The 16,877-nt window shown below is 39.2% G+C and overlaps 1 protein-coding gene across 3 annotated transcripts in view; it reads right to left on the bottom strand.

Annotated features, from left to right (window-relative positions):
• dock1 (dedicator of cytokinesis 1) overlaps positions 1-16,877 on the bottom strand; it is a 404,255-nt gene that overhangs the window by 358,718 nt on the left and 28,660 nt on the right. For all 3 annotated transcript variants that reach the window (XM_078413630.1, XM_078413629.1, XM_078413628.1), the window contains exons 2-4: positions 11,534-11,617; positions 3,885-3,925; positions 92-147 (exon numbers count right to left, since the gene is read on the bottom strand). In XM_078413630.1, coding sequence (XP_078269756.1) covers positions 92-147; positions 3,885-3,925; positions 11,534-11,617 — 181 coding nt within the window. The remainder of the gene's footprint in view (positions 1-91; positions 148-3,884; positions 3,926-11,533; positions 11,618-16,877) is intronic.

Below are 16,877 nucleotides of genomic sequence, written 5' to 3'. Positions count from 1 at the left end.
CAAATGAAAACAATATTTTCCGCACAGTGCAAATTTATTAAAATGCAAAAACACTGTTTGAATGAAAGTCTATTTCAATTCACTAGCTCACCCTTTGCCTTCAACTGTTGCTTCCTTGAGTTGAATATATGAAGCTGGAAAAATACCCTATAAGAAAACATCCTTTAATTAGAGGAGTTGCATTCCATTACCAGAACTGGCATTTTGCTATAAACTATCAGATTTTAGAAATCCCTGGGATTGATGTATATATATGTTCACAGCAAACGGGGGAAAAAACAAGATAAATTAGTTAACATTGTAGTACATTACAGTCACACACTTCTTGCAAATGTATTCATTAACACACCACAGATTCACATTAATCAAATACCACAGTCAATGTTCCAAAACTGCAATGTAACCATTTCACTTTGCAAATAACCGTAGCTGGGCAAATGTAATATCAGAAACAACCCCCCCCCCCCCCCCCCCCCCAGAATGATAGCAGAATTTATTCATGAATCTTGAAAATGTGGAAAATAGATAATGAACCACAAATCTCAAATATTGTAAAATCTTAAAATTGTTTATCGCAGCAAAGTCTCAGTTTATCTAGAGAAAATCGCTGTCTTGAGATATACCAATGATTAAATGAATCCAAAATTCCCCCATCTCTTGTTTTTTTTTAAATTGATCATAATTCAAGTTGTGGAAACGAATGTTGCATAAACAATTACAAGTTGTCAAAGATTCACAGTCAAATAAAAGGTCCTGACTTTTAATATGTGCAACTCAAAGCAGTTTTGGAATTAAATTTCAAAATTTATGCAAATCATTCTAATATTTTTAACATGCTAACCAGAATTTAAAACTGTGTTTTAATTTATGAAAAGAAATGGAAATTTATGCCAGACATATCACTTAACAAACCAAATTCATATTTTGGGCAATGAAAAGAATTTTTAAAATATTAATCAATTCTGTGATGAACTGAAAGGACACAAATGGGACCAAGTTTGCACTGCACCACGTAATGAGAAAACTTCAATTTATTTGCGTTTAAATCGTTGGAACCCAAAAAATATTATTGGTTACAGTCATTTTGAGGTAGGATTTGTAGTAAAAGATCTATTTGTAGTAATAGAGCAAAATACCATGTTGCATACATACATTTTTGCATACTCTCAACACATCCTAGCTAATTATAGTGACGAATTTAACCAAGGATGCTTTAAGAAGAATTATCATTTTTTCACTAAGACCATCTCCAACACCTCCCTCCCCTTTCTTGATCTCCATCACAGGAAATAGACTATCGACTGACATCTATTACAAACCCAATGACTCCCACAACTATATCGACTACACTTCTTCCCACCCTGCTTCCTGCAAACACTCGATCCCCTAATCCCAATTCCTCCGTCTACGCCGCATCTGCGCCCAAGATGAGGCGTTCCATACCAGAACATCTGAGATGTCCTCATTCTTTAGGAAACAGGGTTCCCCTCTCCCATCATAGATGAGGCCCTCACTCATGTCTCCTAGGTACCCCGCAGCTCCGCCCTTTCTCCCCCTGGTCGCAACAGAGACAGAATTCCCCTAGTCCTTACCTTTTATCCCATCAGTCACCGATTACAACATATAATGCTCTGACATTTTCGCCAACTCCAACGGGATCCCACCACTAGTCACATGTTTCCATCTCCACCCCTTTCCGCCTTCCCCAGAAACCATTCCCTCTGCAACCCCATGGTTAACTCATCCCTTCCCACCCAAACCACCCACTCCCCAGGTACCTTCCCCTGCAACTGCAGGAGATGCAACACCTGTCCCTATACCTCCTTCCTCGACTCTAGGGACCCCGATAGTCCTTTCAGGTTAGGCAGAGGACTGAACTGCAGTGCACTGAATTTCTATGAACTTGAGTTTGGATAATGCATTCAAGTATACCAAGGTAGAAGAATAATGCAGATTTAATTGATACTTTTAATGGCACAAAACGTAAATGGATTTTAGGTGCTAGAAGAATTAATACTGCATATGACATACAGAAAGAGAGGATATTTTTAAAAGGGGATAAATCGGTCGTCCTGAAAGAAATATATTCTAGGCTGCTTAGAGAAGCTAGGGAGGAAACAGTGAAAACAGTGAAAAATTATGTTCACATTTTAATTTTCTTTGATACAGGCATGGTACAAAGGGATCAAGAACTGGTCATGTTGTTTAACAGTTTACAAAAGGACTCATGAATGGCCTAAGTAACTGCAGATCAGTCAGCTTAATATCCGGAGCAGGCAAGTTGTTGGAAAAAATTTTGTTGAACCGATTCAACATTTAAATTGCCACTTGTTATTATTTTGTTCAGGTAACAAGGAAGCTGTATAAAGTTCAAAAACTTTTAAATCCTCTATGGAAGTCCAATGAAAAAAAGGATAGGCCACTGGCACGCCAGGGTAAGTGGCAAATCACATGAGAAATTGGATTAGTGGGAGAAACTACTGGCTGATGGCCAACATCAGTTGTAGTAACTAGAGGAGTGTATGCAGTCGGGTTCCAATTGGCTCAATACTAGGTTAATGATTAAGTATGCCAGCGATACTAATATTGGCAATGCCACCAACAATAAGGAAGAAAGTTGTAAGCCACGGGTAGACAATGACTGGTTTCACAACGACAAGTGGAATTCTGTACAAAAAAGCATGTGAGGCATATGAGAACAGGAAACAAGGCCAAAGAAATCACAATAAATATTAGCATGGATTGTAAGATAAGGAACATATTATCTAGAGTGTATATCCATGCTTCTCGCAAGGCAGCAGCAGAGGTAAAGAAGATAGTTAAAAGACATAAGCAATACATGCCTTTATCACTTAAAGACACAGAATACGACAGGTCATTCTAAAACCTGTACAGTTAAAACTTTTACCCGATTTGCCAGCATATGCAACTGTTTAACAGTGATAATATATTCAAACACATTTTGTTGTAAAGGAACTTGAACCATTAAAAATCATAAAATAATTCCAATTCTTATCACCCAGTGTAAACAATTGGCTAGGGAGCACCAGCACTTCATAAAGGGAAGGGAGGATAATGTCATAAAAACCAGTACATCTACAGTGATTTTGGTAGGAGCTGACCCCGACAGTCCTTTCGGGTTAGGCAGAGGACTAAATTGCAGTGCACTGAATTTCTATGAATTTGAGCTTGAATAATCAGAAAAATTAGTGTCCTGTTGCCACCCCTCACTTACCTATCTGCCGTTTACCATTATCTCCAGCCTGCCCATTAGAATATGTGCAAATCTGCAGTAATTTCCCAAGTTCGCCCTTCACAATTGATACAGTCTCCCATCATGAGGATCACACAACCAAACCAATAGTTAAAATCCTTCACACATTCCAGTTCAAACCATTTGTAATTAGGGTCATTGGTTTATGGTGATTAAATCAATTATATTAGTACATTGGTTTTTGGAATTTTAATAGGCTGAACTGCACAATGTCTTCCATTGTTCTGTAAAAGCAGTAACCTTAGCCAGGAGAGATGACATCAACATTAATCTTCAGAAGCATTTTAGTGAGTGAATGGTAAACCTATTGAACAAGCTCCTGAGGGAGGTGGTGAAAGCTGATGGTACTGATTCATTCAAATTAAATTAGTTTACAAATATGAGTGATGACAAATAAAGCTATCTTGAATCTTGAATCTTGAGTACTTTAAGACATGACATATGGTAGGTGCAGTCGGCTTGGAAAAAGTAAGCGTTGATGTCAGTCGTCTTTCGATGTCTAGTGATTCCTATGTTCTAGCTCATGCATTGGATTTTTCACAACAGACTATAATGTGCAACAAAACAACTTTCTTAATTGTATACTATATATTAACTTTATATTGCTCACCTTTCTGGCCTTGCGCCTATGTGTGTATCCTCTATACCACCCTTAAAAGAAAATATATTTAACATGTTAATAATGTGAAATTATAATAATTTTAGTGATACAATACATCTCAACCAAGTTCAGCTCATCAGAATGAATGGGATTAGTAGTTTAAAAGCAGAACTCTTTAAAAATTGTATCAGTGAAATGTGGAAATTGCAAGAGCAAGTTTATTGTTTACTAGACCAAGTGGACCCGTTGGGCCCAAACCTCTCCTGCATTGGTGCGGCACCCTCTCCTCCCCCCCCCCCCCCACCCTCTCCTCCCTCCCTCCCCCCCCACCCCGCTCCCAACCTCCTTTCCCCCCTCCCTCCTCCCCCCTCCACCCCCTCCACCCCCCCTCCCCCTCAACCTCCCCTCCACCCCCCCTCCCCCTCCCCTCAATCCCCCTTACCCTCCCTCCACCTCCTCCCTCCCTCCCTCCCTCCTTAGGAGATAGATTTAAACTTTCAAATGTGAATAACTTTAATAATATAACAGTGATTTCAATGAAACTTCTTCCATTAACACCAAAGGGACGATGGTGAGCAAGGTGGGCCTAAAATTGTCGCGTTATTGTGTACTGTTTTGGCTGTAGTTCAGGAACAAATAAACAAACAAACAAATTTTAGTATATAGATATATAGGGAGATGTATAAACACACAAACATATTTTATATATACATCGGCAACTCTCCCCTCTCCTTTATTCTCTCTACACCAACGACTGCATCTCCAGACTCCTCTGTCAAGCTCCTCAAGTTTGTGGATGACACTACCCTGATTGGACTGATCCAGGAGGTGGAGGAATCTGCCTACAGATGGGAAGTGACACAGCTGGCGTCCTGGTACCATCGCAACAACCTGGAGCTCAATGCTCTCAAGACAGTGAAACTAATTGTAGACTTTCGAAGAGATCCCCCTCCCCTCCCCCACTCACCATCAACAACACCACAGTCACATCTGTGGAGTCATTTAAGTTCCTTGGAACCATCATCTCCAGGGACCTTAAATGGGGGGCCACCATCGACTCCACAGTCAAAAAGGCCCAACAGAGGATGTACTTCCTGCGGCAACTGAAGAAACACAATCTGCCACAGGCAATGATGGTCCACTTCTATACTGCTATCATTGAGTCCGTCCTCACCATCTCCATCTGGTTTGGCTCAGCTACCAAGCACGACATCCGGAGGCTGTAACAGATCGATCGCACAGCTGAGAAGGTTGCTGGCTGCAACCTTCCCCCACTGACGAACTGTACACTGCAAGGGCCAGGAAGTGAGCGGGCAAGATCATCTCTGACCCCTCTCACCCTGGCCACAAATTCTTTGAAGCACTTCCCTCTGGAAGGCAACTCTGGACTGTCAAAGCTGCACAGCCAGACATAAAAACAGCTTTTTTCCACAAGTGATAGTTCTACTCAATAACCAAAGTCTGTAGTCTCTTTTTTGCTCTGGTTTATTTTCACCCACATGTTTAGACCGTAATGTTGTATCCTTATTGTTTTGATGTGGTTATGCTTAATTCTTAATTGTTAACTGGATGTTTGTGTTGTCATTTGTGAGCGGAGCACCAAGGCACATTCCTTGTATATGCATACTTGGCCAATAAACTTATTCATTCATTCAAACTAAATATATATTCTTAAGGGGCAGGAGGGGAAGAGAAAAGGTTATTCTACATCAAATTAAAATATTTCTTCTGCAATTTAAGTTTTCAAGCTGGAGTATCACCCCCATATTCGAGACACACAGCACAGAAACAAGCCCTTCAGCTCACCATCAATCAACCATCTGTACTAATACCATTTATCAGCAACTGGTCCATAGCCTTCTATAAGCTTTAGCAATTTGAGTGAGAATATTTCAGACTTTTTAAAAAATGAGATACCTGCCTCCACCAACTTCTCGGACAATAAATTCCTGATTATAATCGACCTCTCAGTAAAAATAATCCTCAGATTGTCTCTAGCTTATATCACCTTAAACCTCTTATTTTAGATGCCTCCATTACAGGGGAAAGTACATCCTAACCATGCCATTCATGGTAATTGTGCACCTCTATTCTCCTCCGCTAAGGAAAATAAACCCAGCTTATCCATTCACTTCTCATAACTGAAATGTTCCATCCCAAGCAACATCCTGGTAAATCTTCTCTGCTCCGACTGGCGATACGAAATACGGATCAGATGACCACTTTGCAGAATTCTTCCATCCAGCCCACAAGGCCTCTGTCTTCAGTTAGTTAGAGTCAAGATTCAATTTAATTGTCACATGTAACATTTAAGGTACAGTGAAATTTGATTTACCATACAGCCATACTAAGTAAAAAGCAACAAGACACACAGCCACAAAAAATAAAATTTAACATAAACATCCACCGCAGGGGATTCCACATTCCCCTCCCTGTGATGGAAGGTAATAAAGGTCAATCAACTTTCTCCTTTGTTCACCCGCGGTTGGGACTGTTGAACCATCCGCATTCGCTGCTGCTGACTGTCCAAGTCCTCGCGTCGGGATGATCGAAACTCCGGCGTCGGGACGGATTGAAACACTCTGTGGCATGGAGCTCCCAAATCGTCCTCTTCTTACCAGAGACCGCGGCTTCACGGTGTTAAAGTCCACAGGCCCCACGGTTGGAGCTCTCCACAGTCGATCCTCAGCAAAGGATCGTAGCTCCACGATGTTAAAGTCCGCGCAGCGCCCATGGGTTGAAGCGCCGGCCCGGTCTCCAGAAATGGCCGCACCACTCCACGATGTTAGGCCACAGAGGGGACGGAGATACGATACGGAGAAAAATCGCATCTCCGACGAAGCAATAGATTGAAGTTTCCCCCAATTCCACCCCACCCCGCCCCACCCCCAACATAAAACAAACCAAGAAACACTAAAACATACTTTAACACATACTTAAAATAATAAAAAAACAGTAGAAAGGACAGACAGACTGCTTGCGAGGCAGCCACTGCGGCAGCGCTACCCAATTGTCCCAAGTGTGTGTAGGATATTGTTAATGTGCCGGGATCACTGGTCAGCGCAGACTCGGTGGACCTTCTAAAAACTAGCGACACAAAAGACGACATGTCATAATCTGGTGCAAAAGAACAAATTCACCCTTAGGATTAAGATGCTGATCTACAAAATCCACATTCTAGTACATTGCTGCCTACTGGCAAACTATGGGCTACATTCAGCTGCCAATAAAGAAAGCTCAACAATTTCCACCTTCGATATTTTTGCCACTTGTGGAAGGGAACAATTCCAAAGTCAAAGCCCATCCAAGAACAAAGATGACATGCATTCCAACATTCAACATGCATCCATTGGAGGCAAATATCAGCCAATATCAAAGATCCCTATCACCCTATCCACACTCTAATTTCACTTCATTGAAAAGGTGGTATAGGAGTCTGAAAACCGTGTCCATTAGGTTCAAGAATAGCTTCTTCCTAATAACCATCTTGAACACTAGACAACACTAACCTCAACAATTAAATTCAATGGACTATGTTTGGTTGCACACAGGACATTGCGAGTATTTTTACACTAAAATGCATTTTGTTTATTGGCCTGTTACACTGTTGCAAGTAAGAAATTAATTGTTTCATTTTTGGTACAAATAACAATTAAACTCTCTTGAGTCTTGAAGGCACCTTTGCCAGGTTGATCATATCCACAGGTTCAAGGATGGCAACATCACGAAGAATTAAAACAGAGGGAGGTGTTCTGAAGAACAGTTGGACATTCAAAGTTCTACAAAAGATCTATTTATAGACATATCGGGGGACATATGATAATTTGTAGTTTTACTATTCCATAGAAAATATCAGCAATTGAGGTCTCAGAACCATGAATTATCAAACACCATAACAAAATGACATCTTTAGCTGTGTCACTTGTGGTAGATCAGGAAGAATTTCTTTAGCCAGAGGGCTAATCTGTGCAATTCATTACCACAGATGGCTGTGGAAACCATAATTGGATATTTTTAAAGCGATTGACGTGTTCTTGATTAGCAAAGGTGTCAAAGGTTAAGGGAAGAAGGATTCTTCCCTCATGGTAAGAATAGTTCAGCCATGATCGAATGGTGAAGCAGACTCGCTAGGCCGAATGGCCTGATTCTGTTCCGATGTCTTATGATCTTATGATGCTTTCTAGAATCAGCTTTGAAATAATCAATGTATTTGCAGTTCAATACAACAGCCTCAAAGTTGTCTGACAAATCATATTGAACAACACACATCAATAAAGATGTCTCAAGAAGGGTCTCAACCCGAAATGTCACCTACCCATGGTTCTCCAGACATGCCGCCTGAACCGCTGAGTTACTGCAGTACTTTGTGGGTTTTTTTTGTAACGCACATAAATGAATGGAAGGCAATCAATTATAGATTATCATGATGACCTCAGGTAAATTCCAAAAACTTGGATACACATCTTAACATAATAAATGTACCTTTTACCAACAAATCTCAATATCTTTAGTCCATTTTCAAAATTATTGTCAACAACTGGATTCACATTCAATTTGTTGTGCTATAAATTGTCAGTAGCTGGATAATTGTACTGTGACATCCAGCTACTGACAATTTATAGCACAACAAATTAATGATAAATAACTCAAGGTAAAATAGGTATAAACCACTTCTAGCTTTTTGTAGAAATAATAATAAATTGTTTTGTGTGCACTCTCTCTATAGGTTACATTAAAAATGAGCATCTTCAAATTATTCAAGTATAGGTCAATTAATGTTAGAAACAGAATTTATGTAAATTTAAAATAAAATTAAAACACTTACCTAAAACCACGATTCATAGAGGGGGAACAAATTCACTACTCATTTTACATTTATAATACTGCACTCATAATTCAAAAGTGACATGCATGTTTGTCAACCAATCTACAAAGTAAAATGAATTGAAAAGCTAAAAACTGCAGACAATAGAAATTTGAAATAGAAACAAAAAAGGCTGAGGATATAGAGCAAGTTAGGCTGCACCAGTTGGAAAGAGAAATATAGAGTTAACTCAGTTGTTATTTTAATTGCATGATAACATATAATTTATAGATACGATTAATTTCTAACAGGTTCCCTACAAAAGAAAATCATACTCTTGAGGTAAAACAAGTTCATGCTGTTTCAACAATAAAATGAACAGTACAGCCTTCAGTAAAGTTAGGTATTATCTAAACTGTATTCATCATGAGAGGGAGATAAAGAAGATGGAGGAGTTGCTCTACTAATCAGGGAGAGTATCGCAGCAGCACTCAGAGAGGCCATTCTGGAGGGTACGTCCACAGAGGTGATGAGGGTGGAGCTCAAACATAACAACAGTGCAATCACACTAATGGAAGTGTCCGATAGGCCCTCCAATAACCAGCAGGAGGTAAAGGAAAGGATATGTAGATGGATTACAGAAAGATGGAAAATACACCAGGGTTGTCGAGTGGACGATTTTAATTTCCTCAATATTGAATGGGGCTTACTCAGTGATAAAGTATATATCAGGACAGGATTGTTTTGGTGTTTCCAAGAGGGTTTCATGAAAGATTATGTGGATAGTCCAACTCAAGAAATTATCATATTGGTCCTTGTTGGTCCAGGAGCCTGGCCAAGTGGCTGGTGTTTCAATGGGAGAGTATTTTGGGAACAGTGATCTCAACTCCATGAGTTTTAAGATCGTTACAAATAATGATATGTTTGAAACTTGAGGAAAGAAAAATTAATTAAGGCAGACCAAAGTATTATTTGGCAGACGCTAGGGAGAGTGAATTGGGAGCAGTTGTTATTGGGTTAAATCCACATCTGACATGTGAGAGTAATTTAAAGGCCAGCTGATCAGAGTTTCAGGATCATCATGTTCCAGAAAGGTGGAAGGATGGGGATGGCAAGGTAAGGGAATCTAAGAAAACCACAGAGGAGGTAGAAGTGAATGGACTAATTAGGCACAGTCAGCATGACTTTGTCCACAGCAGGTCATATCTCACAAACTTGATTGAGACTTTAAGGAGGTGATGAAGGCGACCAATAAGGGTAGCACAGTGGACAACTATAAGGACGGACTGGACAACTGCGTTTGTTTTCCTGGAGCAGAGGCTGAGTGGAGACTTAACAGAAGTATATAGAATTATGAGAGGCATCGACAGGAAGGAAAAAGTATTTTCCCAAGATGAAAATGTCAAAGACAATAGGGCATAGCTTTATGGTTAGAGGAAGAGTTTAAAGGAGATGTGTCGGGCATGTCTTTTACACAGAAAGTGGTGGGTGCCCAAGTTGCACTTTCAGGGAGGTTGGTGGAGGCAGATACCAAAGGATGTTTAAGAAATTTTTGAATAAGCATATGAATATGCAGGGAATTATAATTGTCACTTTTGGTTCAGAAAGATCAGATTTATCCTGTGCAATATCTCCCTGTAAATCAAGCCTTCTAATCCAGCAACATCCTTATGAATCTTTTCTGCACCCTCTCTAGCTTAACCACACCTTTCCTCTACTATGACAACTAGAACTGCACACAATACTGCAAATGAGGCCTACACTGTAACAGGACATCCAAGCTCTTATAAAGATAGTTCTACTACCGGCACAGTGGCGTAGTGGTAGAACTACTGTCCTACAGCGCCAGACCTGGGTTTGATCCTGACTACAGGTGCTTATCTGTACAGAGTTTGTACATTCTCCCCGCGACTTTCGTGGGTTTTCTCCGGTTTCCTCCCACACTCCAAAGACATACAGGTTTGTAGGTTAATTGGTTTGGTATAAATGCAAAATTGTCCCAGTGTTAATGTGCAGGGATCGCTGGTCAGCGTGGACTCAGTAGGCCGAAGGGCCTGTTTCCTCGCTGTATCTTTAAACTAAACTACAAAGCAATAGTTGCTTTCCTCAGAAACCTCATGGTATAGAAAATTGCATTATAAAGACAATTGTATCATTCGGGGAAAAAAGGTTTCAGACTCACAAGAACAAAGTTTTGTTTTACCATAGGATTTTCAAAACAAAAGGCCTTTTTAATAGGTACAAAGTTGTTTTTGTTACTACAAGCGAGAGATACCTAGGGCTGTATGTTACATTGTTTAATTGCGTATCATTGCACAGTTTCAATAGAATCAATTGCTTGCCAATTTCAGTAGCCACCTGTGTACTGAAGAGAGAGGTACCTGATTTTTTTTTAATCATTACATGATAAAGATCCAAATACAAAGAAATTCAGTGCCCATTCTTTGGCTTTCACTGTAAAGATTATGTAACATCCTTAATTGACTGGTGACGGATTTGGGCAAACTATATTGAGAAACATTAAAATTGAGATTTAAATTTGATGAAAACACATTATTTCATTCCTTTCCCACATATCTCCAACCAAAACATTCGGTGGATAAGCAGTATAAGATGTGTAAGGTCTGCCAAGGTGTCTTTGCATCTGAGGAGGAGCTTGCCCAGGATTCTAAGTGGACAATTTCTTGCTTGATCTATGATATTACAAATCATTGACATCAAATTAAGAAAGAATGGCTAAAAGGCTAAACATGAATGTTATCTTTTTATGGTGTTATCATTAATATAATCACTAAAATGAATGGTGAAAATAAATGATCCCTTCAATTGGATTCACAAAATATTGGTAACTTGCCTTCATAGGTTTCCAGTATGTGCACTGTATCACCAATCTGCAGAGACAGTTCCGTTTCATCTCTGGAGTCGTAGTTATATATGGCTAAAATGAAAAAAGAAATCTGAATAATGTGTATTTAAATGTTGATTTGCTTAAAATACAGCTACACACATTTCTTAATTATGATTCTTTTCTTAAAATGAGATTTCTCATGTACAAAAAATTCAAAGATTCAACATTTTCCACAAAAATAACACGTCAAGATTTAGAGCATGAAAAGATAAATTAAAAGGAGACAAAAGGAGAAATAAAAATGACAATGAGCAGGACTAGGAAGAATTAAAGATTAAACAGAAAGTAATACTCCTGTTCAGGTTCAGAGAAAATGACAGTGTACGTAAAATTCTTTGGCAATTTTACTTGCTCATTCATCGGGAGAGTAAGAATGCAAAACATAAGCAAGAATTTTCTTTGCAATAGAGCATAGTACAAGTGTATTTTGCTCAATTGAAAAATAATTCTACCAAGCATGTTTCTTATTCATGATTATGCTATATCTATGCAGCGCAAGCATGTTTCATATTCATGATTATGCTATATCTATACAGCACAGAAATAGGTCCTTCGCCCCACCAAGTCCACGCCAACCATCAAGCATCTCTTTACGCTAATCATACACTCATCCCATTTTATTTCCCATCAACTCACCCTAGATTCCACCACACACCTACATACTAGGGTCAACTTACAATAGCCAATCACCACTGATCAGCATATGTTTGCGATGTGGGACGGCACCTGGAAGACACGCAGTCACAGTGTAAACTTGCAAATTCCACGCAGGGGTCACAATTGATCCCAGGATGGTGAACATTTGATACAGCAGGCCTACTCATTGTGCTATTGTGCCATCCTGATCCTAATCTTAAACAAATTTTCTTTACTGTCAGAAATTGTCCAGAAGTGGAGTCAATTATTCCACTACTTCAAGTTTTCTATTTGTCTGACTATACTTCTGTTTTTGATTTATATATTTTTCAACAAAAAATATGCATGAGAATTCAAAGGAGGATTTGCATAATTAATTCAGCATCCATTAAATCTTTCATTTCATGATGCACTTGAGTGGCATAGGGCATTGGAACATCTTAATAAATATTGATACTCCTCCCTCAACCAAAAAACAGATTAAATGGATTTCACATTATTGTTTTGGGATATTGCCATTTGCATTTATTTTATCATATACGTCAAAGGAACCACAGTATTTGAATGTATTGCACAATATGTGGAGTACCCTTTGTGAAGGACAATGTGTTGTATCTTTTTAATTCAATAAACTGCGACTAACAATAATCACAATTTTGAAGCTTCTGGAACTATTTTTTCCTCCAATAAATATTTTAAATTAGCCTGCACTAAATAATGTACATTTTATTTCATTGTGCAATGGATAAAAATACTGATCTGTAGCAGGAAAATAGCCTATGAAGGTGGCAAAAACATCAGAGATCCCATTCCAATTGCTGTTAGAAACCTACTGCATTCAGCTGCATTACCGTTGTAATTAGCACTTTGAACAATTTCATGCCGCGAATGCAATATACAAACTGATTTTTAAGTGCTAACATGATTACATCATTGGAATAATGAATCTATCTTCATTCCTAATGAAACCAGTAATACCTCAAAAACTAGCTATATGAATTTGATAAAATCCAATCTTCAAAAGGAACTTTCTTGGTAATGATATAGTGGGAAACAAATAGGTTCTTAATTTGGATTGAAAATGAAGCACTTTTTAAACTTTTAAATTAATTTATATCAAATGTAGATGAATAACAAGACCATCGATAAATCCTCTACATCACATTTCATTCTCTTCATTGCCATTCTACAAGGGCATGAATAACAATAACACTCAGATTACCAGTATATAAAAACTTGCAAGTAAAATGTTAAGTCAATTATCTAATTTCAACTTCTAATGCAAAATAAGTCCCCCACAGAATATGCAAACAGACGAACATTGAAGACTTGTTGCATGTGATTTGTGAGAAAGACATTTACTGACATTCACTTACACCTTTTAGGAATGCTCAAAATTATTTCAATATCCAGCCTAGTTGATTCATATATTTGTTATATTACTCATTTTAATTAGGGATTCAGGAAAATATTTGTTGTTATTTTCAACTGTTATTCAAAAATATAATCATACACCATTACTCCATAATAACGTTTTTCACATTGTTGAAAATAACTCCTATTTTAAAAACATCAGGCCATCAGTAAAAACTATTTGCATTGACATAACATCTCTAATTTCATGAAAATTGGTTGCTGTGACAGATCACTAGACTTGATCATATAGTGATAGTGAGGTTTTGGAAGGTAGGTATTGGGTCAAGGACAATAGGCTAAAATTGGAAAAGTTCAGAGATCAATGAGCTTTCTAGGGATGTGGGGGGGGGGGGGGGGGGGGGGGGTAGTGAGAACTTGGAAACCAGGATGTAGGTTTTAGAAATGCAACTTTACGAATGGGAGCTGGCAGCAAGCATAGGATAAGAAGGAATTCAAAGAAGTACAAAATACTCTGTCCAGCAGAATTTTCATTTAGTACAGATTTAGACAGCATGCTGGACAGCATTAGAATAATCAATACTTTCCGTAACAAGGACATGAATGAAGATTTCAACAAATAAAAGAAAGAGGAAAGAAGAAAGTCAGGCAATATTGTGGAGATGAAAATCATTACTCTTACTGAGGGGCTGTATTTCAGCTGTGTTGAACACAATACAAAGTTTACCAATGGCCTGACACAGCTGCAGAAAATTCTCTAGCATAGTTTATTTATAATAAATATGAAGTTTATTCATAATAGAAAATACATGCAAAAAAACGTACAAAGATTATTCATACATTTTAGTCTAGAAATCCAATAGTACTTTCCTCAGTAAGGTTAGCACCTGTCTACATAAAACCCATTTGCCACTCAGACAAGATGCCCCAGAGTCTGACCAAAGAAAATATGTTCAGTCTTCTCATTCATATGTTGAAATTTCTGCTCATTCATTATTGATTGGCAGGCTGTGACAAATTTAAGACTATGGAACATTGAAGGAAGCTGATGATGAGATGAGATCTAAGCCATCAGCATACAAATGAAATCTCTTGCATCTTCAAAAAATATCATCATGAGGTTCAAGAGGTAATATGTGGCAGTAAATCCTTTGCATATAATTCTCTGCTTATGATTCATAGAATAAGGATAAATCCAAACAAGAGCAGCCCACGAACTTGAACAGTCTTGTGTAAAGAATTTATGGTCAATTATGCTGAAGGCTGTAGATATAGGTAAAGCCTGCGGACCATACCACCAATTTTGCGTCATCGGCAATCTTACTAACTATACCAACTATATTCTTATCCAAATTGTTAACATAGACACCGAACAGTGGACCCAGCACTGGAAGAAGCGGAGGCTCGTGAGAGGGCAGGGAGCCTCTCGATGACTGAGCACGTCCTGTCGGGGGCTACTATGTGAGCTGCAACAAAAGCCGCGTTAACCGGATGATGTGGTCACCTGGTGAAGAAGGGTTCACTGGAACACGTTGGTGGCCTCCATTCCTCCCGATCCCCATCCCCTCCACTGCTGCCTTCTCCTGCCTCTCATCCAGAGCCTACCTTGATATTCCACCTTGGAAGATGCCATCGATTCCGGGGGGGGGGGGGGGGGGAGGAGGAGGAGGCAATGGGGGAGCAGACAAAGCAATGGCCAAGAGAAAGAAGCAGCAGCTGGTGAGAGGGGAGGGAGCCACACAGGGACTGCGCGCATTCTATTAACGATGGCAGCCTTAAGAAAGTGCTGTTGGCCAGGTGAGCTACTACGTGAGCCGCACCATCAGCCACATCTGGATAATGTGGGCAGCCAGGGCTTTAAGTGGACAGAGAGGCGGTGCATGCCGAGGTCCTTCCCCTATAACTGAAATCTGTTATAAAGTGGTCCATTAAAACAAGGGTTTACTGTAATTTGGTTGCCCTGTCTATACTGCCCCACATGCACATCTTATATCCTCATTTATACTATGTCCTATATCAACATCACTATTCAGAAAACTATAAATAACTTGCATCAATATTGAAGAGGAAGTGACAACAGTTCTCAGGTACAGAATTCTGCTCATAATCCAAACTGATCATGTTTAAAATGAAGGAAATGAGAGTGTAGCAGATGATCACAGAGAACTGTGACAGAAGAATGCACAGGTTTAGGAAGAGCAGCCACCAGCTGGCCCCAGTGACTCAGTTCTGCTCGGATCAACCTCGCCCCAATTGTTGGTGCTTCAGATGGAGGGATGGGGAAGGAATGTTGAAATCACCTGATCCTATCTGACAGAAGATGCCTGGAGATGCCATTTCTGGAGAATATGGATAGGTAATGTTTCGGGTTGGGACCCTTCTTCAGACTCACTTACTTTGCATACTTTGAATAAGTTATCCTTCCATGTCCTTCAAAGATGCTGCTTGGCCCACTGGTTCCTCCAGCACTTTGTGTTCAATACAAGATTCCAGCATCTTTAATTCCTTGTGTGTACGTACACCTTTACTCCTGTACTCTGACCTGTTTTCTGTTCAGCATCGTTCCTGTTGCCTATTCATTCTATATAGAAGCCAGATTTCTATATTGCACATGCCTTTACTTCACTCCTTCCGAGATTCTCCTCTCAGATTCTAATCCTTTTGTCATCTTAATTACTTGATCTCTCTGCACGCCAGCAATTCATTTCTTGCAGGAGGATCCCCAGGTCTCCCCAAATATAAACAATTAACGTTTTAGGTTTCTTTTTATAAATCTGCTTGTCATTTCTTCCCAATTGAACAGATAACCTCACATTTGTTTGCGTTCTTCTTAATTTGCCATGATATTCAAGCTTAAAAATGTCCATTTCACCTGTTTTGTCTCTGTTAAGCAATCTAAACATATTATACGCTCAACCCCATGATTCCTTGTAGTACCTTTGCATGAAGCACCTTATTGAATACATTTTGGAGATCCAGTTTTATGTTCCTAAATCAGAGGAGCAGAATTAGGCTATCCAGCCCATCAATTTGTGGAAAGAAAAAGAGTTAAGTGCCTGTCGCACTTAGGCGATTTTTTAGACGACTGCCGGCGACTGTCAAAGTCGTAGCAGATCGCCAAAATTTTCTTTTACCCTACAACAATGACCACAACAATGCCGAGTCAGGTCGATACAATTTACTTTTTTTTGCAAAACTAGCTCCTGGCTAAGAGATTACACCATCTTCAGAAACATTGCGAAATTCCCACACTTATCAATGCTTCTCCGGCGTCTTAATT

This window comes from Rhinoraja longicauda, chromosome 16, assembly GCF_053455715.1.
Source record: "Rhinoraja longicauda isolate Sanriku21f chromosome 16, sRhiLon1.1, whole genome shotgun sequence".
Classification (NCBI taxonomy): Eukaryota; Metazoa; Chordata; class Chondrichthyes; order Rajiformes; family Arhynchobatidae; genus Rhinoraja; species Rhinoraja longicauda.
Note: the sequence above shows the minus strand (reverse complement) of the source record. Positions and strands in the feature narration are given on the sequence as shown.